The sequence below is a fragment of the Rhinichthys klamathensis genome, unplaced genomic scaffold, assembly GCF_029890125.1.
Source record: "Rhinichthys klamathensis goyatoka isolate OS25496 unplaced genomic scaffold, OSU_Roscu_1.1 h1tg000114l_1, whole genome shotgun sequence".
In the NCBI taxonomy this organism is placed as follows: domain Eukaryota; kingdom Metazoa; phylum Chordata; class Actinopteri; order Cypriniformes; family Leuciscidae; genus Rhinichthys; species Rhinichthys klamathensis.
The window spans coordinates 3,318,251-3,345,438 of NW_026606651.1; the positions used below are offsets into that span (position 1 = coordinate 3,318,251).

General features: G+C 37.1%; 1 protein-coding gene across 4 annotated transcripts; it reads right to left on the reverse strand.

Moving 5' to 3' along the window:
* Window positions 1-442: 442 nt before the first annotated feature.
* On the reverse strand, window positions 443-27,188 carry tnksb (tankyrase, TRF1-interacting ankyrin-related ADP-ribose polymerase b). Of its 4 annotated transcripts, none has more exons than XM_056254796.1 (28): window positions 26,642-27,188; window positions 25,469-25,693; window positions 24,048-24,143; window positions 23,630-23,666; window positions 22,869-22,944; window positions 20,503-20,523; window positions 16,396-16,490; window positions 15,354-15,420; window positions 15,035-15,221; window positions 14,833-14,951; window positions 14,657-14,748; window positions 14,499-14,577; window positions 13,323-13,494; window positions 13,127-13,206; window positions 12,369-12,514; window positions 12,104-12,269; window positions 10,382-10,601; window positions 10,191-10,300; window positions 8,527-8,715; window positions 7,455-7,692; window positions 5,031-5,110; window positions 4,815-4,935; window positions 4,631-4,728; window positions 4,466-4,540; window positions 3,634-3,739; window positions 2,518-2,704; window positions 2,271-2,427; window positions 443-850 (listed from the first exon to the last, which is right to left on the reverse strand). In XM_056254796.1, the coding sequence occupies exons 1-28, from the start codon at window positions 27,141-27,143 to the stop codon at window positions 764-766; spliced, it is 3,828 nt and encodes a 1,275-aa protein (XP_056110771.1). In that variant the 5' UTR covers window positions 27,144-27,188; the 3' UTR covers window positions 443-763. The 4 variants fall into 4 exon arrangements, with proteins under 4 accessions (XP_056110771.1, XP_056110769.1, XP_056110772.1 ...); XM_056254794.1 differs by having other exon boundaries at window positions 14,469-14,577; XM_056254797.1 differs by lacking the exon at window positions 20,503-20,523.

The window sequence follows — 27,188 nt, forward strand, 5'->3', positions numbered from 1 at the left end:
CAGAAAACATGTTTGCATGTGCCACAGCTACTGGAGTATTTCTGCATCAAGGATGTATTAAATTGATCAAAAGTGGCAGTGAGGACATTTATAATGTTTCAAAAGATTTCTTTTTAATAAATGTAATAAATACATTTAATAAATGCAAATAAATGAATGATCTCTGAAGGATCATGTGACACTGAAGACTGGAGTAATGATGCTTTGTCATCAGAGGAATGAATTACATTTTGACATGTATTAAAATAGAAAACCGCTATAATTATTAATAATTCATATTATAATTTGTATTAATATCTTACAATATTACTGTTTTTTTACGGTCATGGTTCATTATTTTTACTCCCCTTTGCAATTTCAGCTAGTAATGCTGAGGCTAAATATAATGAAGGCAATAACAGTTCATATGAACAAACAATTAAAAGCGAGTCATATGAACGAGTCCTGTTGATGAGATTTATTTAAAAGAAATGAACAGACTCAAAAAAAAAAAGTTCCATTAAAATACAACTCAAAAAGCATTGTTAAACAGTCAGTTTTACATGTTTTCTTTATACTACCTGTACATTAGACTTCACAATTGCAACTATTTTCAAATAACTTAAGTAACTTGTTTTTAAAAGTGCAAATTCATAATTCATACATGGGAATTCCATGGGTAAGACGTGGGTACATGGGAAAGTTCACATTTCCTTTGTGCAACGAGAGTGAGAAAGAATGAGTGAATGAGTGAGTGAGTGAGTGTAGAAACGCAGTGTGCTGACTATGACTTCTGCTCTGCTCCTGTGGAGGACTGAGGCGTGCTGTCCGGCTTTATTATCTGATAAGTGATGAGATACTCTGGATAGGCCTGGAAAACAACAACAACAAAACACATTAAGGGGCCATTCACACAGAACATGTTTTTTTTTTCATTTTTCATGTTTTTTCAATGTAAACGCAGTGCTCGAAGTGGGGCGGTACTCACCGGTACGCAGTACCAGCACATCTACATTTTACTCTTAAGCGTACCTGCACTTTTTCTTGCGTACCGCTACTTCTCGCATGTAGCCGGTACTCTACTGACAGAAAAAACTTGACGGCTGTTTAACCCCTTATTTACACTGCACACATCTGCGGCGCGTTACGGCTGCGAAACGGCTACCGCTGATCGCGGCCACCGCAAGCGTGAGCAGCGCGCATTTTTTTCGGCTTGCATGTTAATCAATGAGTGCATTCACACCGTGAGGAGGAGCGTCGCGTGAGCAGCAGTGAAGCGGGGGTTCGGCGTCGAGTCTATTTTTGTTGTGCTACTCACGCCCATTTGAAGTGAAAGCACACTTTTGATGGAGAAAATAAATATGATTTCACACAAAATGCACAGAATTTGCATGTCTAGTGTGTTTTAACAAGAACTGGCGTAGGCTACGTCAGAAAAGAAAAAGAAGACTCAAAAATATTTATACAAGATTTAGCCATTTAAACTTGTCTTAATTATTCAGTTTGGGTAAAACTATATGTTTTATAAATAAATAAAACGAGCAAACTAGTCAGAAAATAAGCTTTCTTTTAGTTTATGTAATAGCCTACACAGACAGGTACATGCCCAAATCAAACCCGAGTGTACTTTTTAAAAATGTTTGCTGTCTTGTAAACATATCGAAGTATGACTGAAAAGACAATATCAGAGCTGTTTTCTTGGTTGTTTTTGTTGTTTACCATTTACATGCAATTGTTGTATTATACCTCCCATCTTAACAAACTTCAAAAATCAAGTTTATTAATGACCAACTTCTAAAAAGAGAATGTTTCTTTGTAAAGAAATGCGCACACACACGACTTGTTTAACTACATTTATGTTGTTAATAAATAACATTAAATTGTTGTTGTACCAGCAATATTTCCAAGTTTTGTTTTTCACTGTAGAAATGTCAAATGTCATGATTTGCCAATGAAAGAGAGTACCGGCACCTTTCCCCCCCCACTTCAAGCACTGTGTAAACGTGCTAGGCGGACTCGTTTTTAACCATTGCGCTTGCATCTTTTGTGGCGTCTTACGCAAGACACGTCATTCTAAAAACAGAGCTCAAGTTAAAAATGCGACCTAGACCTAGCCTGGGTTTGGTGTTTTTAACAGCAAAAATGCGTTCTGTGTGAACCGGCCCTAACACACTACGGTTACACTACCTGATCTACTAACAAAATCTGGCCAAAATGAAGCAACTTATCAAAGCAAACTTTCCAGAAAAGGCTGTTAAACTACTTGGAACTATCATTGGTCTTTGGCGTACCTGTTCTCCGCGGTAGATGACGTACTCGGCGTAGGCCAGGCCGTTGACACTGGGACGGCCGATCACAGAGTGATGTCCGGGGGGAGCGTGGGCCATCTTCATGGCGCTGAACTGCAGAAAGGACTTTCCCAATGTCACACGACAGAACAACATTTGCCTGTGGGAAATCAACGCATGAACATGAAACACATCCACTTGTGCATACGTTTATGTTGCATGTCTTATTGTATCAGGTGTGTTCACGTACCTGTGGCACACGTAACAGGAACGGTCTTTGTGAGTGGGGCAGCCAGTGCCGCCCCCGATGCCATAGACGTACTGGTTACTCTTAGAGGAGTTCTCTGCAAAATATATGCCAGCTCCAAACATGCCACCAATATAAGCATGGCGCTCATCGAATCCTTTATGGATGATGGCATTTATGAACGGAGATCCTGAAAAAAAAAAAACATGCTTAGGATTATGACAAGGAAAACAATTAAATTAATATCAACTCAAAGCAAAATGCAATTCATGGCTACATATAGCAGTGATGCATTTACAGCACATCTCAATGACAGAAAGTACTCTTAACTTGAACTTTGAAGGTCATTTGGTATTAATAATTTAATTTGTATAGGCAGATAGTAAGGTTTGTGGTCTTAAAAGGGATAAAAATAATGGCCTACCAAAACTAATTAATTAACAATAAGCAGCTCAAACAGAGCATGGTCGTTACAATGTTTAAAATGTTTTTGTAAGAAGAGACTTATGCTATTCAAAGCTTTATTTATTTGATCAAAAATACAGTAAAAACAGTAATATTTTGAGATATTTTTTAAATTTTTAATTTGTATTTCAATATATTTTAGAACATAATTTATCCCTGAGATGCAAAGTTGAATTTTCAAGCAGCAGTCAGTCCTCAGTGTCATTATATCAATGTTGAAAACAGTTATGCTGCATGATATTTTTTTTGGAGGGGGGGATTTTTTTGATGAATAGAAAATTCAAAAGAATTAAATGCGCATATGTATATATATATATTTTTTTTTTTTACAGTCTATGATTATATATATATATATAAATAGCATTTTCAAAAAAAATTACTAATTCCCAGTATGAAGATAATTACATTGGGTCAAAAAGGTAAATATTAGAATAGACCATTTTCTTTGTGTCCTTACAAGGTAATATATTGTTTATATCAATGAGCCCTACAATTTATGCACTGAAGATAAAAACTGAAATGAAACTGAAAACAAAAATTGCAAAAAAAAAAAAAAAGTAGTTATAAATCTTTTAATAAAATTACTTTTAATCTTTATGCTTCATTTGTCTAAACGTGTTTTCAATTCATAGGACAAGCGAGTTCTGCACTTACCGTGAAACAGCATTCGCTCATTGTGGTGGTTGTGATTCTCGTCTGCAATCTCTTTCTGCCTGTGTGTATATCGCTCTCTCAGTTTCTTATTCACCACCTTCTGGATCTACGTGACAATTAGATTAGAAAAAGTTAGATTTTGCTCAAGAGTAAAACAGACATAGATAAATTGATAGTTCACCCAAAAATTTAAATTATGTCATTTCCTCGCCCTCATATCGTTACAAACCTATAAGACTTTCGTTCATCTTCGGAACACAAATGATCAGCAAACAATGTTTACAGCATTCAAATATGGTCAAGGAAGTTCAAGCATGAGAACCAATGAGGTTCATTCTCGTGTTACGCAGCATGTTTGAGCTTCTGCAAGAACCAATGAGGTTTGTTCACGTGCATCAAGCAAATATAGTTGAGCTTGATTTTATGTTTGCCGATCATTGTTTATACAGTATGTGAATAAAAGCCTAAATTAAATCGTATAAAGCGATCATGTCTCTTCGGAAGACTCGGATTAAACCACTAAATTCACATGGATTTTTTTTAAACGATCTCTTCATAACCGTCAGAGCTTTGGGTGAATAGACTTTCAATGGAAAGAAGGAGAAGAAATAAAAAAATATCCTCATTTGTTTTCCAGAGAACAAGCCTTATGGGTCTGGAACGACATGAGGATGACAGAATTTTCAATTTTGGGTGAACTAAGCCTTTAAGATATGTTTCTATATTAAAAAAAGATCATACAATATGTTAATGTAATACTCTTTTGGACAGCAATACCTATTTTAGATCAGTTAAATATCACTAATGTTGAATACATTTGGTGTGTGTTTACCTTGAGGACATTATATCGACTGAAAACGCCGCCCGCGTTTCCTCCATCCCTGTGCTCCCGAATTGTGCTTTGCATCTGTGACCAAAAAAGCAAACACCAAACAGCCATCAAACAGAGCCCAAGCAGACGGCGATTTGAAACAGCCCAGACGTGTTCATGTTTTACCTCTTCCTCAACGGACTGAAACTCTTTATCATCCACAGCCAGGTCAATCAAAACTGTGCCCTGATTGGTGCAGTGGAAGGTCAGGTATGGGTTGGCACCTGCGGCGTTACAGATAACAAAATTCAAATCGGTAAAAACATACCGATGCAAGCAGGAGCTGATGTTTTATGAGATAGACACTCACCCTGCTGTCCTCCCAGAAGCCTCTCAATGCCTTTGATGAGTTTGTGACGGTGTCCGTAAGCGTTGATGCCGATCTCCTTGAGCTCCTCGTGACCCATGTCAGCCAGCACGTCCAGAGTGATCTAATGGAAACAGGACACACCGTCACAAACACGATGAAAAAAACGTTGCACTATAAGAAATAAAAAAAGTTCAAAGATGTCTCAGTCTTTCTCACCTGTTCTCTCTCGAAGATGTCCCTCAAGTGTTCAAGCCCCAGACTCTTCAGGAATTGTGAGATGTTCATATCTAGGACAGCTATGGTACAAAAAGACATTTTAACTAAATAAAAATTGCAGAAAGTAAAATTCTATTAGCGTCACTCAGACTTTCATTCCTCTACCAATGAGAGCAAATTGATGATCTGAAAAAGTCTAACAGAGTTTCCTGAAATACTATTGAGCAGCAGCAGAAGTGTAGTCTGAAACCCGAACGAATGACTCATGTAAATCCAGACCAAATGTTTCTTATAAGGCAGTACTTTTTAGTGAATCAAAGTCATACAGCATGATCAGCAGTTTTGGGGAAAGTTACTTTAAAAGTAATGCATTACAATATTGCTTTTCTCAACTGGGCTGGGCTTGTTTGTTTAAAAATAAAACTTTTATTTTTGGCAAATGTAAAGGCGATTTCACCCTAAAAGTGAATTGAATAAGCGAACAAATGAAGTGAACATTCTTCATCAGCATTAAAATAATCAAATTAAACAAATATGATAATTAACTAAAGTCAGTTTTCCTTATTAATTGGTTAATAAAGTGAGATTATTTAACATTTATTAACTAATTATTGCAGGTTTGCATAATATTCTAAATTTGCGTTTCACAGTTTTTATTCATTTTGAGGAACAGTGAATCTGTTTTTGTGCAAGTGAGATGTGCACACATTTAGTCTAGAACTACAATAACCATCATGTTTACACAGCGCACACAACGCCTCTACACTTACTCCCGATTTCCCTCAACATGGGGAAAGGAGAGCTGTCAGTCAACAAATGGAAAAACAAAGTAACTTATTTAAAAAATATTAACTGCTATAAATTTCAAAGTAATGCGTCGTCACTTTACTCGTTTATATTTATATATATATATATATATATATTGTTGTGGAAATTTTTGATTTTCAGTGGACATTACAAAGGAATGTCATATGGTTTTATCATTTGCAGTCTGATGTGAGAAGGAGGAACTTCTCTGAAATGTATGTATGTTTATACACCTGAAGTGCAGGAGCGAGACACTCTAGAACCAGATGGGCAAGGACCTCTGAGGTCAGAAGGTAATCTAGTTAAAGGAGAACTCCGGCGCAAAATGAACCTTTGGTCTAATTACACATTGTTACCTAGTCAACCGTTATCTGAGATTTGTTTTCATGATTATCGAATGTAAATAGTTTTATCTCTAAAAACAGTTTAGCCTATAAAGCTAGTATAACGCTAGTATATTGGGCATAGTGTAATGACAAATAAAAATCGCTTGTTAATACCACTAACAAGGCTCAAAATAGACCCACACTAACACGGTAGCATAATGAGGGTCCCTACCTTCAAACCGAAGCATTGAGAACTTTGTAAGTGTACAGACAGTTTAATAAGAAGATATTTAATACATACAGTCAACTTCGCGTATACAGGCAGGAGCCATCTTTGAAATACAGTCTTTACCAGTCGATCTACGAACGCCGATCCAAGCCTGCTGTTCGCGCTCACCTTATCACAACTTATAGCTCGTTCACATTCTCACCAGCGCACTTGGATCGGCGTTCGTAGATCGACTGGTAAAGGCTGTTTTTCAAAGATGGCTCCTGCCTGTATACGCGAAGTTGACTGTATGTATTAAATATCTTCTTATTAAACTGTCTGGACACTGACAAAGTTCTCAATGCTTCGGTTTGAAGGTAGGGACCCTCATTATGCTACCGTGTTAGTGTGGGTCTATTTTGAGCCTTGTTAGTGGTATTAACAAGCGATTTTTATTTGTCATTACACTATGCCCAATATACTAGCGTTATACTAGCTTTATAGGCTAAACTGTTTTTAGAGATAAAACTATTTACATTCGATAATCATGAAAACAAATCTCAGATAACGGTTGACTAGGTAACAATGTGTAATTAGACCAAAGGTTCATTTTGCGCCGGAGTTCTCCTTTAAGGGGGGCTTAAAGGGTTAGTTAGTGATAAATCAAAGCTAGCAGTAAAGGGCCTTTTGTCTGTGGAAAACTACTGGGAAGCTCTGCAGGGAAAAGGACCTTGAAGAGCAGTATAAAGATTGCCCATTTCTTCCTGTCTGTGTCTCACTCACTCCACAGGGTAACTGCTGTGTTGGCGACTGGTCCTATTCTTGCAAGAATAAATACTTCTCTTTGATAAATTTGATTCCGAGTTGTCTCTTACGCAGTGATGATGTTTAACAGAATTTTTGCCACAACAATATATGTATCTCTTGTTACTTGTGATGCATAAACCCCAACACCGGTGATCAGTGTTATCTGGTTCAAGAAGAATCAAAGCAATACTGTCTCAGTGTATTCTGATTCCTGAATGAAAGACTCTTATGAGGCAGTTCTATTGCTTCTTTTCACAACATCTTCATCTTTCTCACCATCTCCTTCCTTTCGCTCAGTTCCGGCGGCTCCATCAGCAGGTCCTGTAGCTCCTCCACTGGCCCCGTCGCAGAGGGGCCCGGCCAGGTTATCGATGCTGGAGGCGGCGGAGAGGCAGGAGGGCGTGGAGGCGGGTGATATCAGAGCGGCGCTGAGGACGGTGGCCTGCGGTTTGAAACAGCTGGGAAGAGCATCAGGAGGCATCGCGTCCATCAGCAATGCGCGGATGTCATCGGCCTGATAAAAAGATGAATGTACTTGATCAGCGCCTTACTAGTGAACACGAAATCCAAAAATCTAAATCAAACTTTTGAAATGTTTCTGGTCATATTGTGCATTTTTCATCTGTGTAATGTTGGTAACACTTTACAATAAGGTTACATTTGGTAACGGTAGTTAACTATAGCAAACATGAATTAATAATGATGAATACATCTACATCATTTGTTTATCTTAGTTAATGTTGATATCAACACTTGCTAATACATTTTAAAGTCATATCTGTTAACAATTGTGAATGCACTGTGAACTAACATGAACAAACAATGAAGAATTATATTTTGATTAACTAACATTAACATAAATTAATAAATGCTGTAAAAAATTAATTACTCATTGTTATTTCTCGTTAGCTAATGCATGTTAATGAATTGGACTTTACTGTGAAGTGTTGTTTTTAAAATCTTCATTACGATTATTGTTGGCTTTTTGACTAATTGCTTTTGTTCTTCTTTTGCAAGTTGTGTCTGCTGGATTAAAGAGTCTGCTAAATGCAAAAATGTTAAATATGAAACAACTTTTTTACTGTTTAAATCTGTTATTCACATGTTCTGTTATTTCAGAAACATGTCATATGTAGAAGTTTCCTTTAGAAGTAAATTTTCACAAAGCATTTGCACAATTGCTTGTTGAATTCCTCATTTGAAAGTCACATGTAAATGCATACATTTTCACTTTCCTTTAACATTTTCATTGCAAATTGCAATTTTAGTTTGGAAGTTTATCTCTTATCTTAAAGTCAAGTCAACACTGATATTTTCTAAACTGGAGTATTATCTAAGAGTTCTTTACCGTGGCCAGGTCCAGAGCGGTCTGTCCCTCCTGGTTCTTCATGGTGGGGTCAGCGCCGTGTGCCAGTAGCAGTGCACACAGCTGTGTACGGCCCTTCTGTGCAGCCTCGTGCAGCGGAGTGAACGCCCACTTATCTGTCGCATTCACGCACGTGTTAAACTTGATCAGGAGGGCAGCGATATCCACATGCTGGACAGAACAAGAGAGAAGGCAATTATAGAAGCAGTATTAATATCATGATTTCAGCACTGGGTACAAATTCATATGATCAGGGCTTGACATTAACACCCGCCAATCTGATAAACGTGGGTGTTTCAGCAGCGTCACTCCTACTTGCCACTTTAGCGGGTTGAATTTTATATATAATGTATACATTTTTCAATTGTAGTATTTTAAAAAGGCATCTGAAACAATAAATTAAGTACAATGTAGTGTTGTCAAAGATATAGATTCTTCGAAACATACTGATACTGAAATATCTGAAAAACCCTTCAAATACTCATTTTCCACAGAACAGATACACAATATCAGCTGCGCTTTCTCTTGCTCTCTCATCTCTCCACCAGCGAGTTACACACAAACTCGCCTCTCCTCACTCACTTCATTTGCCCCGGATGAATATTGTTGGTGTTACAGTGCTTGAATTTCGGCATGGGATTGCACGTATTGCGCATAATTTTACTCATTCACACAGATTTTGTGCGCACACTCAAAGTGCAGCACATAAAGCCACCTCTCAGTATTAAATTGAGGTCTTTTTCGCTGCTTCTTGCGCTTAAACAGTCAAATACACACACAATAATGTCAAAATGCGAATCTCTTGGCGAGTATTTACATAGTATTCACATTCACAGTTTTATTTTAAGTGAATGTATACAGTCGAGATCGAGAAAGAAAACGCATGTGTAACAGTATAATGGATCTGTGCGTCAGGTCTTAAAGTAACAGCAGCCTGCCGCCAATTTATGAGTGGCTGGTGAGCAAAAAAGTTCATGTCAAGCCCTGTATATGATCTACTGCAAGAGAGACCGATCGCCTAATATTTCGCCATTTTGCAAATATGTGCATTTTCTAATAATTGTGTCCACATTTACAGAACTTCAGAGTGCTGATGTTATCTGTTTTCACAAATAATATGAGTAAATAGATAATATTGTTAAATGCTTAATAAAAATGTGAGAATATTGTATAAAATTGTAACTGTTTGTGCAATTCTAAGCAATCTCATATGTTATTATTAAATTCAATTGTAATATATATAGGTATCACAGGGTCAGTAAGATTTCTTTTTTTTAAAGAAATTATTACTTGTATTCAGTAATGATGCATTAAACAAAAGTGACAGTAAAAACATTTATAATGTTACAAATGGTTCCTATTTTAAATAAATTCAGTTCTTTTGAACTTCCTATTCCTTAATGAATCCTGAAATACAAAAATGTATCACCGTATCATCCACAAAAACATTAAGCAGCACAACTGTTCTCAACAATGATCATAATAATAAATGTTTCTTGAGTAGCAAATCAACATATTAGAATGATTTCTGAAGGATCATGTGACATTGAAGACTGGTGTAAGTATTCTACAAAACCAATCCTTTAAAAATAAAGTCATTTATGCAGACTAAAAACCTTTGACCTTCCCACACACCCCGTTCTCACCCCATATGAAGCAGCGTTATGCAGAGGGATCAGTCCTCCTTTATCCTGAGCGTTCACATCCGCTCCGTGCTCCAGGAGATACTCGGCCACCTCCAGGTTATTGTAACCAGCTGATCAAAAATGAATGAATTGATCATTAAAACAGCAGACAGACGAGATGAATGCGTGTTCAATGTGAGAAAACACGTTACCTGCCAGGTGCAGTGGTGTGGAGTTCCTGCCCTGTGTGTCTCTGCAGTTGATGTTCTCAGGACTGCAGAGTTTCTGCACGCGAGCTAAACAGCCCTTCTTAGCGGCATCCAGCAGAGCAGCGTCTCCACGCAGAAGGTCCTGGATGTCCGTGTCTCCGTCCTTCACCATGTCCAGAGCCATGTTGCCATCGCGGTTCTTCTTAGATGGGTCAGCGCCATGCTAAAGAGAGAGTAGATATGATTTAAAATGGCAAAAAAAGGCAAAACATCATTTTAAAGTTGATGCTAAAGGCACAATTTCACCTTTATCATAGACTTTAAGTGAGGAAAAAGTAGCATGCACGTAAAATGACTGTTTAATTGGATTTAATCTAAAGCCGCGTTTCCACCGCAATTGCCCGGAACAATTTGTCCCAGGAACTTTTTTCCCAGGAACTTTTTTTGCCCCAGACCGGTAGCTTTCTGCGTTTACATCGCGGTCTAAAGTACCGGGTAAACTGCGCGCGACTGCTCATTGCTTGCTTGTGACGGACAGTAGACTGTAAAAGACAGTAATCAGTTTTGAGCGCCACATTTATAATAAATATGGAAGAGATTCACACTGTGCTGCAGTTGTTTGAGATGTATTGGTTTACTAACCAGGTAATTAACAAAACGGCAGAAAAGAGACGAGCACTGATACTAAAGCGTGTTCAGAAAGCTCGTAATGCTAACGTTAGATCTAAAATTAGACAGCGTATGTTATCAGCTATTGCGGACATTGACCGTGAGAAGGCTGGGACGAACGCGCAGAAAATTTCTCTTCCGCAAATACGCTTAATAAAGCCTGAATCTCGTCGTCGGTCCAGCTGCCTTTTTTATTTTTATTAAATTCCATATTTGCAGACAGACAACTCTTACTGCATGGAACTTCATTACTGCATGAAGCCACAAATTCCGGTTAAAATAAAATGCTGCGCGGAGTTATCCAATCATAATGCGGCGTGAACACAACCAATCAGCATGTTCAGCGCACAAGCCCCACCCGCGAAAGTTCCTGAACTTTGAAAAAGTACTACCTCGCGAGCAGGGACTTTCGGAGGGGGAAATATCTACCCGGAACTTCATTTAGACCCTGGTTCCTGCGGTGTAAACACACCGAGTACCAGGCCAAAGTTCCTAGTTCCTGGGTAAAGTTCCTGCGGTGGAAACGCGGCTTAAATGGCAGCTAAAATGTTTAATGAGATTCTCAAGAAAATTCTTAGTGAACAAATACGTTCAAATCTTAAATGATATTTTTAGGACACTTTGTTTTTTTTATTTTATAATAATAAAAACTATAATATATTTACAGATATTTAAGCATTTATATATCTTAAAATATCATTATGTATATTACAATATTTATATATTCTAAAGTCTAATTTTCATCTAGAATTTGACTAATTTAAATATGAAAAACATACATGTATACATACACTCTGAATCCCTCCATCCCAAATAAATACAGGACATTGGATAATACTATATTAATTCTCTTCTATTATATTCTACTCACGCATAAGCTACGAAACATGGGATTGTTTATTCAATAGTATTTGTGAGCCGAAAGTGAAATGTAAAGTGTGGCAAAATAAGAAGCGAGCGTCTCAATGATATGGAAATATGAAATCTCCCCACGCAATCATGATATTCATTATGAGGCCAACATGTGCATGAATTTCTCCATCTGAGATATCAAACCTTGAGCAGTAGTTTGCAGATCTCATATTTGCCCTTGGCTGCAGCTTCATGTAGTGGTGTGAACTTCCAAAGGTCCGCCACGTTCACAGACGCTCCATGTCTCACCAGCAGCTCTGCCACCTCATAGTGACCATACGAACATGCGTTGTGTAAAGGAACCAGACCACTGATCAAGAGAAAGATAGAGAGTCAGTGACAGTCAGATAATGCCAACACAGAGCAATGATAGTCACGCTAATGATGACTCAGAGGAAGATGACCGTACCCTTTATCTTTAGCGTGCACATCGGCCCCATGATGCAGCAGGTATTCCACCACAGCCACGCGGTTGTAGCCTGCGGCAAAATGCAGCGGGGTGGAGTGACGGCCCTCCAGATCACGACAGTTCACGTTTTGAGGGGAGCACAGTTGCTACGGAGGACACAAACAAACACTTTCCTTCACAAACCACCATCAAATGAATAATAAGAATTTATTAGGGATGTTTACATGAACCAATTTTCCCCAGAAGTCTAATTCTTGACGATATGTTTTGCTCTACAACATAAAATGGACACACACACACTCCAAAAGTTCTTATCTAGTTATTTATTAGAAACAAAAATAAAAAACAAACTGTGTAATTTAGTTTGTTTGTAGAACAAGTATCGTCGAGTTATGTTTACCACAGACCATATTTTACTATTATAAATTTAAGAAAACATCTTCCTGGTTCTGCCGTCATAACTGCGCCACTCTATTGATCAGATTATTAATTTAGGTCCACAGCATCTCTTTCAATCCGATCAAAATTTCATTCAAATCGAGCTCAATCAGATTGGTCGAGGTGTTTACATGAAGGCTTTTCAGTCCGATTAAGCCATCAATACGATAAGAAGACTATTTGAGTGAGTGCAAGTAAACATAGCTATTGATTTCCTGATGGGTAAAATCGCATACGATTCCTAAAATTTTAACGTCACATTGCTGAAGTGAAATGGATTTTGAACATGTTAACTTTAAAGTTGCTAAACTGTTATTTACCTTCACTGTGTCAAGGTCTCCGGCTTTAGCAGCCTCGAGAAAACGATAATCCACATCCGAATTACGGGGAGGAATGTTCTCTGGAGAAATAAATGCAGGAAAATCATTACAGATGAAGGACATCTTTAGCGTTCAGTGACAGAAAATTCATGAATCATACTGGAAATAAAGCTCAGAGTAACGGATGTAATACTACCATTAAGTATTTGCTGAATGGCTTCATTGCCCATTTGTGAAGCTGTGAAGCCCTGCAATGAAATGATTGACGGGTCGGCTCCGTAACTCAGCAATAGTCTGCAAGTCTGGATGTGGCCAGCAAGGGCCGCCCTGTGCAGAGCTGTCTGTCCCAGTGTGTCCACAGCATTCACCTGAACACACACACACACACAAAGCTCAGTGAAAAAGGTTTATTATAAAGATAAACTACTGTTCAAAAGTCTGGGGTCAGCTTGTTACAGTTTCCACAAAAATATTAATCAGCACAACTGTTTAGAAACATATTCAAATTATTTCTGAAGGATCATGTGACACTGAAGACTGCTGAAAATACAGCTTTGAATCACATGATATATAACATATATTCAAATAGAAAACAGATATTTTAAATTGTAATAAAATTTGACAAAATATTACAGTTTTTACTATTTTTAAACAAATGCAGCCTTGATGAGCAGAGGAGAAATAACCAAACTTATTTAAACCTAGTTAAAAATGGCACAATTTCACTCAATATTTGTGTGCAAATATTCTGCATTTTGAGGGAATTTCATATAGTGAAAAGCCATTGTTATATAGTATATATCATAATTATAGTACAGTATATAACATTTTGGTAACACTTTACAATAAGATTTCATTAGTCAACATTAGATAACTACATTGGTTAACATGAATAAAGAACGAACTGCACTTTTACAGCATTTATTTATCTTAGTTAATTTCAACATTTATTAATAGATTATTAAAATCTAAAGTTGTATTTGTTAACATTAGTTAATGCAATGTGACCAAACATGAACAAACAATGAACAGCTGGATTTGAACTAACGTTAAAGATTAACAAACACAATAACAAATGTATTGCTCATGGTTAGTTCATGTTGGTTAATACATTAACTAATGTAAGGAAATGAGACATTATTGTAAAGTGTTACCAAAATTTTGAATGTATCATTGTTTTATCATTTACAATTTGATTTATTAAAAAAAGAAGTCCTGAAGTGTGAAACACATCATATCCCATTGAAAATATTCTGTGTAGGGTATGAGATAACAGATACATTTATATAGTTGAAGATGAAAGCAGCTGCCAAAGTAGACGGCATATAGCAAAGCAGCTCACTAGATCCTGGAACATATCCCATGCTGGTACCTTCGCTCCATGTTTCTGCAGGACTTCAAGCGCATCATTATGACCCCGCTCAGCCGCTACGTGGAACGGAGTCATAAAACTAGGGGAGGAAAGAATAAGTGAACATGAGAAACAGCAACCAAGAGATTCAACTGTATCTAACAAAGTCGAACACTCACTCCTTGTTCTTCTCGTGAATGTTGGCACCTTTCCGCAGGAGCAGCTCTGTGACCTGTTTGCGTTTGGGATGAGGAGACGCTACGGCGCAGTGCTGCGAACAAAAGCGGTTAGACAGAGATCTTAATAAACACATCATTAAAACCCTCAGCATTCAGAGATCATGCCCTGCGCTCACCAGAGCCGAGTCGTGAGAGTGAGGGTGTTTGAAGCTGATGATCTCTTGAGCCGTTTTCTTGACCTTTGCCATGTCTGCCTCACGGGCCGCTTGCAAAAGCGTGTGTCCTTTGAACTCATCTGGACGAAGAAAAATCGCAAAAGATCAAATGATTGCACCTAATATTGAAATAAGCGGATTATACAGGGAGAATTGCACTTACAGGTGAGTCTCTCTTTAAGCTCAGGTGTGGGCGCCACATCCACCGCGCTCTTGCCGTGGCAGTTGAGCAGTGTGGGATCGGCGCCGTGACTCAGCAGCAGTGAACACACCTCCACTCGATTCTTACTGGCCGCCTCGTGCAGCGGGGTGAACTGCCATAAGTCCATGGCGTTGACGCACGCCCCGTGCTGAGAGAGAGACATACAGGAAACCGTCAATCACAATAAACAGAAACTCAGAATCAAAACAATAAAGCATCTGTGCTGGGGGGGAGCATATATATTTCAATCAGTAAGTATTGGCTGGATTATTCTATTTACCTTTAACAGGAGCTCTGTGACCTCGTAGTGACCATAAGAGCAGGCATTGTGCAGAGGCACCAGACCACTGAGAGAGAGAGAGAGAGAGAGAGAGAGAGAGAGAGAGAGAGAGAGAGAGAGAGAGAGAGAGAGAGAGAGAGAGAGAGAGAGAGAGAGAGAGAGAGAGAGAGAGAGAGAGAGAGAGAGAGAGAGAGAGAGAGAGAGAGAGAGAGAGAGAGAGAGAGAGAGAGAAAGATGATTTCAGAATTTATCAAAAGATCATAATAAACGCTGATGACCTCGTATACCTTGTGTTAATAATACACGTTCCTGGTCTATTTGTTCAGAGCAGATTATTTAAAATAAATAATATATGGAATCAAATATTATGTATTATATATACACATACAATACTAATAATATTCAAAAGTTTGGGGTTGTTGTTTTGTTTTTGAAAGAGTCTCTTACTCACCAAAGCTGCATATGATCATGTAATATTTTGAAACATTACGATTTAAAAAGAACTTATTATTATAGAATTTTTTATTTAAGAAATATATTGTAAAGTGTAATTTATTCCTGTGATCAAAGCTGAATTTTCAGCATCATTACTCCAGTCTTCAGTGTCACATGATCCTTCAGAAATCATTCTAACATGCTGATTTGCTGCTCAAGAAACATTTCTTGTTATCAACGTTGAAAACAGTTATCCTGCTAAACATATTTGTGAAAACCATAATATGAATTTATTCAGGATTCTTGGATGAATAGAAAGTTCAACAGAACAATTTATTTAAAATAGAAATCTTTTGTAACAAAGTAAATTTTTTTACAATCAGTGTTGATCAGTTTAATGCATCCTTGCTGAATAAAAGTATTAATTTCTTTAAAACAACATCTTACCGACCTCAAACTTTTGAATGGTAGTGTATTTATATAATACAAATGTTTCAATTTTGAAATGTGTCAAATTGTGGAAGTAAAAATAGGTTACACTTCATGTTGGCTTTACATACTGGACACTACATGTTTAAGAGAGAGACAGGAAGTAGTAGTTGCTCACCCTTTGTCTTTGGCATGGACATCAGCACCGTATTGCAGCAGTAGCTGCACGATACGCACACGATTATACCCAGCGGCCAGGTGAAGAGGGGTGGACTGCAAAAGAAGAGAGAAAAATTAATAACCTGTTGAAAAATACTCAGGAGCTAAATTAATGATCATCAATAATACAAGCGCTCATCTCACATAACCCAAACTCAAATATAATTATATAAACCTGCTTGTAACTCATCCCAACATAAGACAGCTAACTTGTTTTAAGTTTTGAAATTACATTCTTGATGTTTTGTGATGCAAATGGAGAAGCGGTTCACACCAAGAACTATAAAGATAACTATTAGCGTCCACACAAACGCACAGTTTTGTCATCTTCCCCTTTAAATGCTCACGCTCTTAAAAGCAGGATGGATTCTGATTGGCTGTCAATGTTTTTATCATTCATCAGCTGGAAAAAAAAACATTGTGAAAGTGATTCCAACAATATAATTTCTCTGTGCCGTTATCATTATAGTTCAAGTTGTGGTGTGAAATCTGCTATTCGAACTATATCTTTATCATTATCACTCGCACCAAGAACAAAAAAAAAAAGTAGAACAAATCATAGACGAAAGGTCACACCAAAAGAAAAACACTTGGGTCAAATTACATGCCTTAGCCTGATGCGTATTATACTTTCTTAGTCATTATATATGCTTCTCTAGAAGCCGAAATTCAGTGTCCCTACCATAAACCTAGAAGAGTCCAACTATAAGAGAAAATAACCACTGTTATCATAGAAACAGAAATAAAGCAAAAGAGCTCAGCACCAACAACAAACTACCATGAAGCACTGAAAATGATGTAACAGTCAGTATCCAACATTATTTTGCATTCAAATTAAAAATGTATTGGTTCTATACTTATAATTGATGACTCTAAGCCAATAATAGTTTTATATTTTACCACCGTTTTTTAATTAAATCACATAATTTGCATTGCACTGCCTTAAGTACACAGACCAGCAATTTCGTAATGTCAACTCAACTGTCAATCAGAGCCAGTTGGATTTGTTCATGTCGTAGATATCTTTATTGAAAGATTATTGATTTTCTTTTTAAGAAAATGGGGAAAAATAGAAATACTTTGGGAAACCACTAAAAAGTGAGCAGTCACTGTTGCGCACTATTGCCTCTTGGTGCAAATAGGCCTTTAATACAGCTGCAATCTGTCTTGAGCTCAATCGCTTAAAGGGTTAGTTCACTCAAAAATTTTAACTTTTATTCATCTTCGGAACACAAATGAAGATCTTCTTGATGAAATCTTAGAGATTTCTGTCCCTCCATTGACAGCTACACAACTGACACTTTGACGCTTCAAAAAGTTCATAAAGAGCGTGAAACCAATCCATATGAATTGAGCGGTTGGGTCCAAATTTTCTGAAGAGACTCGATTGCTTTATATGATGAGCAGATTGAATTTAGGCTTTTATTCACATATAAACATTCATCAACTCACACATCAGTTGTGGTAAACGAAAGCTCAAGCATGTTCGCTTGACGTGTGAGAACCAATGAGGTTCATTCTCGTGTTACGCATCACGTTTGAGCTTCAGCAAGAACCAATGAGGTTTGTTCTCACGAGTCAAGCAGGTTCGGTTGAGCTTCTGTTTATGTTCACTGATCATCATAATAATCATTTTTATTTGTAACGCACTTCATATTTAAGCAAAATCTCAAAGTGCTACAATTTAGAAACAACCAAAATAAAATAAAAATAAATTTTAAAAAAACTCTTTTTAAAGCTGCAGTCCGTAGCTTTTCCTCTTTGTCGCCATCTCTCTGTTCGAAATCTGTAACTGCAGTGATTCGCGGAATTATTATCTTTACGTGGGTTGTAAATCGGCATGAAACAGCGCGGATGAACACACAGTGCTTTGAGGCGAGTGCTGCTGTCAGTCACCGCGCTGTGTGGATACTGGCATACAGAATCACAGATTCACTTTTTGAAAGTTTGACCAACATAAGAATTTTCATAAGAAAATGTCTTCTGAACAAGTAAGTAACATCCATTTTTGTTCTGACCAACTAAGGGGGAAAAAGCATTCGACATGATAAGCTTCGTTAGATTTAATCAACGCGATTTACAGCAACCGTGCAAATTATAGCCTACTTTGTTCTCAAATTGTTCATGTTAACAACATCAGCATTGCGTGACTAATGTTAAATTTAATGTGTTTTATGGTTAGCAGCTACCTGCGTAGTTCAGAATTCATATTCTCCATAATAGCAAAACGAGAAAGGCACAACAAAGGAAACTCCATAACTGTGTGAATTAAGAAAACGTACTGTTACACGATTGATCTATTGAAATGTCTTACTTGTTCAGCAGAAAAAAGCTGTCTCTTCTTCCGTTTCGAACCCCTTCAAAACACGGAGTTCACGCACTTTTCAAAAGCCCCGCCGATGTTTAAATCCTTGTGTTCGCATGAGACGGTTTCTTTCTCTTTCTCTAGCCACCTTAAATCCGAAGTACGAAGTCTTTTGGGTTTTATAACTGCTGAATCTCCAGTTGACACTGATGATTGTTGTTTGGATCTTTCTGGATGCCATAAGTTTAATTATGTAAAGTGCTGCGAGAAAAGCCTATACATCTAAACATCTCGTCACGCGCAGTATAGCCGGCTAGCCGAAACTCCTTCTTTATGTGTACGGGTGTGACGTCATGACGCAAAGACATGCTCGAATTTCCCGCGGAAACCCACCAGTACCACTGGAATTAAAATCATTATTACAAGCTAACCGTTTTGAATCTAGCTATGGCAAGCAGATAGTTTTGACCACTGGCAGAATAAGTTTTTTTTAAATATAATTATTTTGGATTATTTTTAACTTAAAAAAGTTACGGACTGGAGCTTTAAAAGGTGAGTTTTAAGACCGCATTTAAAAGCAACCACAGTGGGACTGAGAGCGGCTGCACAGAAAGCCCGATCTCCCATAGTACGTAGCTTAGTCCTGATCAATGTTTATATGTGAATAAAAGCCTACCGTAAATTAAATCTGTTCATATAAAGCAATTGAGTCTGTTCAGAAAATTTAAACTAAACCGCTAAATTCATAAGAATTTATTTTACGCTATTTATGAACTTTTTGAAGCGTCAAAGTGGTAGTTGCGTAGCTGTCAATGGAGGGACAGAAATCTCTCAGATTTCATCAAAAATATCTTCATTTACTGTATGTTTCGAAGATGAACGAAAGTCTTACGTGGTTTGGAACGACATGAGGGTGAGTTTTGACATGATTTTTGGGTGAACTATCCCTTTAAAAAGAGATGATTATAAGTGACTCAATAAACCACTAGTAACTTAAAAAGTCTAAACACAAAAAAAGGTACAAATTCATTCTCAGTTCATGCAGTGAATAATGAAGAAATACTGGTGACATGCCCTTATGACAGCCTGAACACAACCACAGCAAAACACAACCAATCTCAACAACGCAGCCATTTAGTAATGAAGATATGCCTCAAATGTATGATGCATTCTCTGAGAGATTTATATTATTCAGTGCAGGATGGAGAGGCAACATTCATGTTCATATCATTATTAATGAGGACTGCAATAAGGTACAGAACAAGCAATGGGCAACAGTGCAACGTTTCTAACAAACACACAATGGATCTAAACAGGACAGGATGTCAATCAGAAATCAGGAGTTAAACACCACGTTTGTGGGAGCATGCGTGCTGATCACAACAAATCAAACAAACGGATTCAAAAACGTGAGCAATGATGCGTGGATGTGGAGTTTAGGGGTAAAAACATGGGAGTTCTTGCAAAGGAAAACAGTTTAGAGAAGTTTTGTAAAAGAGTTAAAAAAAAGAGGTAAATGAAAGCCTTGTTTTCAGAACCTGCAGGAGTCATCAAAACATTAGCAGAGCTATTGGTTGATTGATGGATTGTGACCAGCAGAAAAATAAGGCAGGTTTCTGTGCATTTTAAGTGCGAACCAGCGTATGGATGGATTTTTAGGGGCAAAAATGAACAAAAACAAATTGCAAGAAAAAAAAAAGAAGAAAAAAAAATCACAGAAGACCAAATAAAACTAATTTCTGTTTCACAAAATAAACTTACCAGCATTTTTTGTGATGTTGACTGAATGTCGCCAGAACAAAAAACAAAAAAAAACAAACAAAAAAATTAGCTATAAACTAACATATTATCCATCAGAGCTAACTGTGGTGCTTGAAACCTAAAACAACAGCTCAAGCATCCTATATGAAGCACAATACCTTAAATATTTTGCTACTTTTTTTGAAACATTTTTTCTTTAAAAGGTATATTTCAATTTTTATTGATCAGTTCAAACAAGAAGATAATGCTAAAATCGATTTGAAATTTTCAATGGCTGATATAATACTCACATATACTGTATACACACACTACAGTTCAAAAGTTTGGGGTTGGTGCGATTTCTTAATGTTGTAGAAGTCTTTTCTGCTCACCAATGCTTTTCTATTTTAATATATGATAATGTGTAATTTATTCCTGTGATCAAAGCATCATTACTCCAGTCTTCAGTGTCACGTGATCCTTCAGAAATCATTCTAATATGCTGATTTTCTGCTCAAGAAACATTTCTCATTATTATCAATATTGAAAACTGACTTTTACCCCCTGATTTTTAGAAATTCATGTGAAATAGAATTCTTATTTCAACCTACATTCATCCTATGTATTTACAGAGATCCTAAGACACTTTAGGATCAAGTGTCCTTACTGAATAAAAGTATTAATTTATTTAAAACCCCAAACTTTTGAACGGTACATACAGGCAATTTAATGACAGAAAATGAGAAACAAAATTAGTTAATTAATTTAAACAATATTTCTTTGTATTCTTTACAACACATATGACAACAGAAAACCTTTATTATTGTATCAGTGCATCCCTTAGGTCTATAAACCCTTTCTTTGCTCATGCTCAGATATCAAAAAACAATACCATTCAGCATATATACTATGTTTGTTGCATAAATGTTGCCACACAAAAAAATCTCAGACTGCAAAACAAAATGTCAGCGGATCAAAGATATTTCTAGGTTTACAACGTCTAAGGCATGATATCACTCTCAATATTCATGCCTATGTAGTACGGAAGCGTATTGCATTCACTTGAAGAAAAAAATCTACTCTGTTTTTCTGAATTAATGAGTTAATTATCTCAGAATTACGAGATAATTTTTCATGGAAAAAAGTTTTTGCTCTGTTTTTCTGAATTAACGAGTTAATTATCTCAGAATTACAAGATCATTTTTCATGGGAAAAAGTTTTTGCTCTGTTTTTCTGAATTAATGACTTGATTATCTCAAAAACTCAGAAATTCAGAAAAACAGGAGCAAAAAAAAAAATTCTATGAAAAATGATCTTGTAATTCTGAGATAATTAACTCATTAATTCAGAAAAACAGAGCAAAAACTTTTTTCCATGAAAAATTATCTTGTAATTCTGAGATAATTAACTCGAAAAAAAATCTACAGAGTAGATTTTTTTTTCTTCAAGTGAATGCAATACGCTTCCGTAATGTAGAGTTCATTCAAGCATGATTTATGCTTGAAGATCAACTATAATGTCCTGTATTTGATGTAAATTGTGGTGTTAATAGTTCAAAAAAATGCTAAACACACTACTCTCAAATTATCAGTCCAAATTATACCACTATACAATTTACACACGTATCAGGTAAAAAAAATGTAAGTATCAGCCTCTAAAAAAATATATAATACATAATATCACTATACTACAGCATGAGTTACAGTAAGTAACTCAATATCCACTACAAGAAAAACAGAGCAGCAAGAGCAAATATATAAGAAAAACACTAAAGTGAACTCATTCCTAAAAAGCCCTTCTGATATAAAGAGGGAGATCTGATGAATGAAGTGACCTGAAATGATCAGGGATGGCAGAGGATTTGAGGGGAAATCAACGGTCCTGTTATAGTGTTGAGATTAGAGAAAGAAATGGATCACAAGCTTTTGCCTAAACCTTCAGATGTGCATCCAATAAGCACCAAAGATCAACTGAAATCCCTTATAAAAATAACTGACATTAAAAAGCAGTCCAGAGTGAACAAAGGGGCAGTTAAGACTCGAAACAAACATTATAAAACGACATCAACCATACGTCCAGACTTAAACTCATTATGGGTAAAACTAGGTCAGAGCTGTTTACTCTAAACACAGTATTACGGAAAGAAAAAAACTCAAACAAGGGGACTTGGCATTGCCTTGACCTACATCTATATTATTTACATGACCAATGAAATACTTCAAATCACATCCTGTATTTGAGTTTGAACAGAACTAGAAATATTGAAACAAAGTCAGACATAATATTTCTAAAATAGTCATACTAGGAATTATAAGGTATATCAAATATTAAAAGCAACATTACGGAAAGATGTATGCAGATTAAATCAAATAACTCAGATCTGTTACCTTGCGTCCATCACTGGCATGACAGTTGACGTTAAGGGGGGTCAAAAGTGCCATAAGCTTTTCCTCGTTCCCGCTCCTAAGAAAGACGTTTTTCGGGAGACAAAGACTGTTAGGAATGGCAACTTAGAGAAAAGACATTTCTGGATCAGTGACAGTCTGAGAAGATTCCAATGTACTTAAAGGGACCACGTCATCTTTTGAAATGCACGATGTAAAATTAAACTAATCATTGAAACCTAGCTGCAAAAACAGCTTGCTTTAGGATAGTTTTGAGAGCTGAAACTAAAGGATGGTGCCACTGCAACTATATTGGACTTAGTTACTCATTTCGCATGCAAACACAGCCAATTTACATAGTCACGAGTCACAGGCACAGTTTCTAAAAGATCATAGCAATGGAAAAATAGATTTTGGGAGCAAGAAACCTTTAAAAGTCTAATGTCATATTTTCACTACTAAGAAAATATTCTGTAATTTTAGGATTTAGGATTCTGTAATCTTAGGGGACAATTTTACTCAAAATCTCCCCAGTCCAAAAAACATTTATTGAAAATCAAGAGACAAAAAACGCTATATTCTTGAAGTTTTTCAAACATCAACATATGACCAATATATCACCTACAGCTCTGCACATTCTTCCCAAAGTACTCAAACAATCGATCCAAGATGTTTGAACAACCCTCTTGAAACCAATTATAGAAGTGTTTATTTCAGCAACACACTGATATTAAATTATTATAGTTATTGTGCCATAAGCTCACCTTGCTGCCTCCAACAGTTCATCCTTCTTATATTCACCTAAGGAATAAAGACAGACAGCAGATGTCAGACAGACTTGAAAGATGCATTATAGTGTGTGTGTGTGTGTGTGTGTGAATATGTTTAGTGTTACAATAGCTATGTTCAGACTGGAAAACTAGCATAGTGTTTATATTATGCAGTACTTTGCAGTTTTTTATTAACATGTGAAATGGTATGCGGTATGGATTGATTAAAGTGTTCTGCTGCAACTTCACTGTTTAATTGGGCGAGTGGTGTCAAGATGGCATTTTAATCCAATTTTGTGTACAAATGCTTTGACATATGGCCACCAAATCAAATAATGGATAATGGGCTTCACTTTTCAGACTGCAGTGCTGTCTATACTGTAAAGCAGATGCATGTACGCGCATGTCTCACCAGTGAGGACGGTCTTAGCAGAAGGGTCTGCCAGGTCCAGAGCTGATTTGCCATCAGTGTTTCTGATGTTTGGATCAGCACCGTGCTGTAGCAACACTGTAAGAAACAGAATCAAGCAATAAAGTCATAAGAGATGCACCAATATTGAAACTGACGATATCAAAAGCTGATAATATTTTAAACTTTGGCGATAAAACTATACTGTTTTGCCACCTAAAGTGTTCATACTAGATCTGCAATTTGAAATTTTAGTACAATCACCCATTGAAACATTTTAACACACAGATATATATATATACACAGGGCCTAAAATGAACATGGAGTTGGCGAGTGTTATTTTACATTTGCTTAATTTATTTCATTGGTATCATTGTTATATTGTATTTATTTGTGCTTTTGCTTGTAATTTGATCATTTGTTCTTATTTTATTACTGATTGTTTATTTTCTTTAATAATGTTTTTAATTTATATTAGTTAGGCTAGTAGTTTAAGCTGTGGCATTGAAATTGCAATAGAGAATTGTGAATTTTCACTGGTATATATATGGTATATGGTGTCATAACTGCCTGTTTTTGCAACAACAGCTATGGTCATTGGCAGGTGTGGCAAAAAGTTAGTTTTAGGCCCTGTATATACACAGTTATCCATCTACTACATACTATAAATATTTTTGGTAACACTTTCCAATAAGGTTCCCTCCGTTAACATTAGTTAAGGCATTAGCTTATAGGAACTAACAATGTGCAGTAAACTATTTACAGCATTTATTAATCCTTTTTAATAAAAAGACAATTTTTCATTGTTTCTTCATGTTAGTTCACAGTGTGCACAGTTTACAGTACATTAACTAATACTTAAAAAAATCCTGATATTATCCGTTTCTAATATCAGCATAATATCAAACCGGATAAGCCAGAAAAATATATAATATTGACCAAAACTGATATTTTCACCAATATATTGCCTAACGGTCACTCTCCACACTTCGCCAAATAACTTCAAAGAAATAGTACACACCGTACTCAGACAAACCCATTCATTGTGCAACTAAATGCAAACATCAGAGATCCTGTCAGTTTTTCTCACTGAGAGTGCTATCTCAGCACTGAGGTATTCAGCCGGACACTATGACATCAGGCCGCAGGAGACAAATGCTGCAGGACAACAACATTACTATCACAACACAGCAATACTGCAGCATGCTGGAACGCAACATCAGCTCTATAGACGACTGCTCAACTCCACACAATGTTGACTGGGACTCATTACTAGACAACTCAGTCATTGCCTTTCAGCAAGGGATGTACGATATATCGGCGACCATAAGAATTTGTTATTATTAGAGCTTTTTTAATGATCAGTATTGGTCTGATTAGACTATAATTGATGAAAACACAAGATTTCTCATATTAATCCGTACCGATGCACACGTCTATTTTGCCCTTGATGGCGGCCTCGTGCAGAGGGGTGTAGTTCCAGTTGTCTCGAGCGTTGGGGTCCGCGCCGCTACACAGCAGGAGGCTGACCACCTCAGCGTGCCCGAACGAGCAGGCGTTGTGGAGCGGGATCAGACCACCGTCGTCGCGGGAATGGACATTCGCTCCGGTCTGCAGGAGATGCTCGACCACGTCCTTTCTGCCAAAGCCTGTCAAACATCACAAATGACAATCAGTTTAAAATGCATTGAATCTAATATGATGAAATGAATAATAATAAAAAAAACACATATCAGATCTTATTACACCTAACGAGTCTATTGAAAAGATTTTAGGTTAAAAATGATACATTTATGACAGTGAATGTGTATGTTGTGTAGATGCAGCAACTCTCTTAAATGATAGGTCACCCAAAAATGAGTGAACTTCAATTTTTAGCCTCTTGATTTTCTTCATTAAACAAAACCAGATAGAATTTAGTAGAATGTTCATGATACTGACAAAAAGCATAATTCTGAGTGAACTACTGCATTATTTGTTTTAAATCAACTTAAATAACTAGCTGTCATTTGTTAGCCAAATTAAATGGTCCTGCAGAGCGACATACATTTTTATAAGTGCAAATAATTCATATAGTCTCTTAATTAATATGAGATCATGAAAACTGCATGCTTATGCTTACTAATGCTGAAAATATCAGCATATTAGTATGTCTGTCCACAAGGTTCTTTTTAGAAAGCAAGCTATTTTTTTATTTTTTTTTACTTCATAATGGATTTTATAACACATTGAATAGATATTTTATTTCATAGACTATGTCCTTGTACTTTCAGGACTGGACAATTATATGTCCAAGTTACCAAAAATCATCTTTTACACATGCAGATTTGCTTCAAATGATACATTATGCAAAATTATACCACGACATTGTAAGTAGTCAATTTACAGTACATCATTTTTTTATCAGAAAACAGCGCGCGCACTCTCTAAATATATTATATGTAACGTTACTTCTATTGACAAATCTCATGCTTCTATAAAACAGATTATTGTGGAATCAAAGACAACAAAGGTGACGTTTTGTTGTTTTATAAGGTCACGAAACAAAGCAAGATCCTTAAATACACATTATACGTGGCAAATACATAAATATAGACCTGCAGCGAAATGCAGAGGGGTTGATTTTCGTCCGGCCATGTCTTTGGCGTTCACATTCACCGAGTCCACCAGCCTCTTCACCCGCGACACATCTCCGTTCCGACAGGCCTCAAATAGCTCTCTGAACGCCCCGCCAGCCCCGCACACTCCTTCCCCGGGACTGGTCGCTCCTGAGCCGGGGCTCTGGCTGCCCGCGGTCGCGCTTGAACTAATGCTGCTGCAGCTGGAGCTCCCGGGTGCTGTCGACGCTGCGGCGGCTACTGCTGTTACTGGGGCGGGCCGGTCCGGGGAAGAGGCGGAGGAGGAGGAGGAGGCCGCTGCGGACTCCATGGTCGCTCCGTCGCATTCCGCTGCGCCAGTAGACGAGGGGCTCAACAAACTCGTCGATTCGGGAATAATCGCGGACGAGGATTCGGGAGGGGGGGACGCGATCAAGGCGTTCCGCGGAGACGGCTGCAGGCTGCTTTGTTGGTGCTGCGAGGATCGACGGGACACCGCCATTTTCCCCCCGAAGCTCCGTCTGTCAACAATAACAGCTGGAGCCGC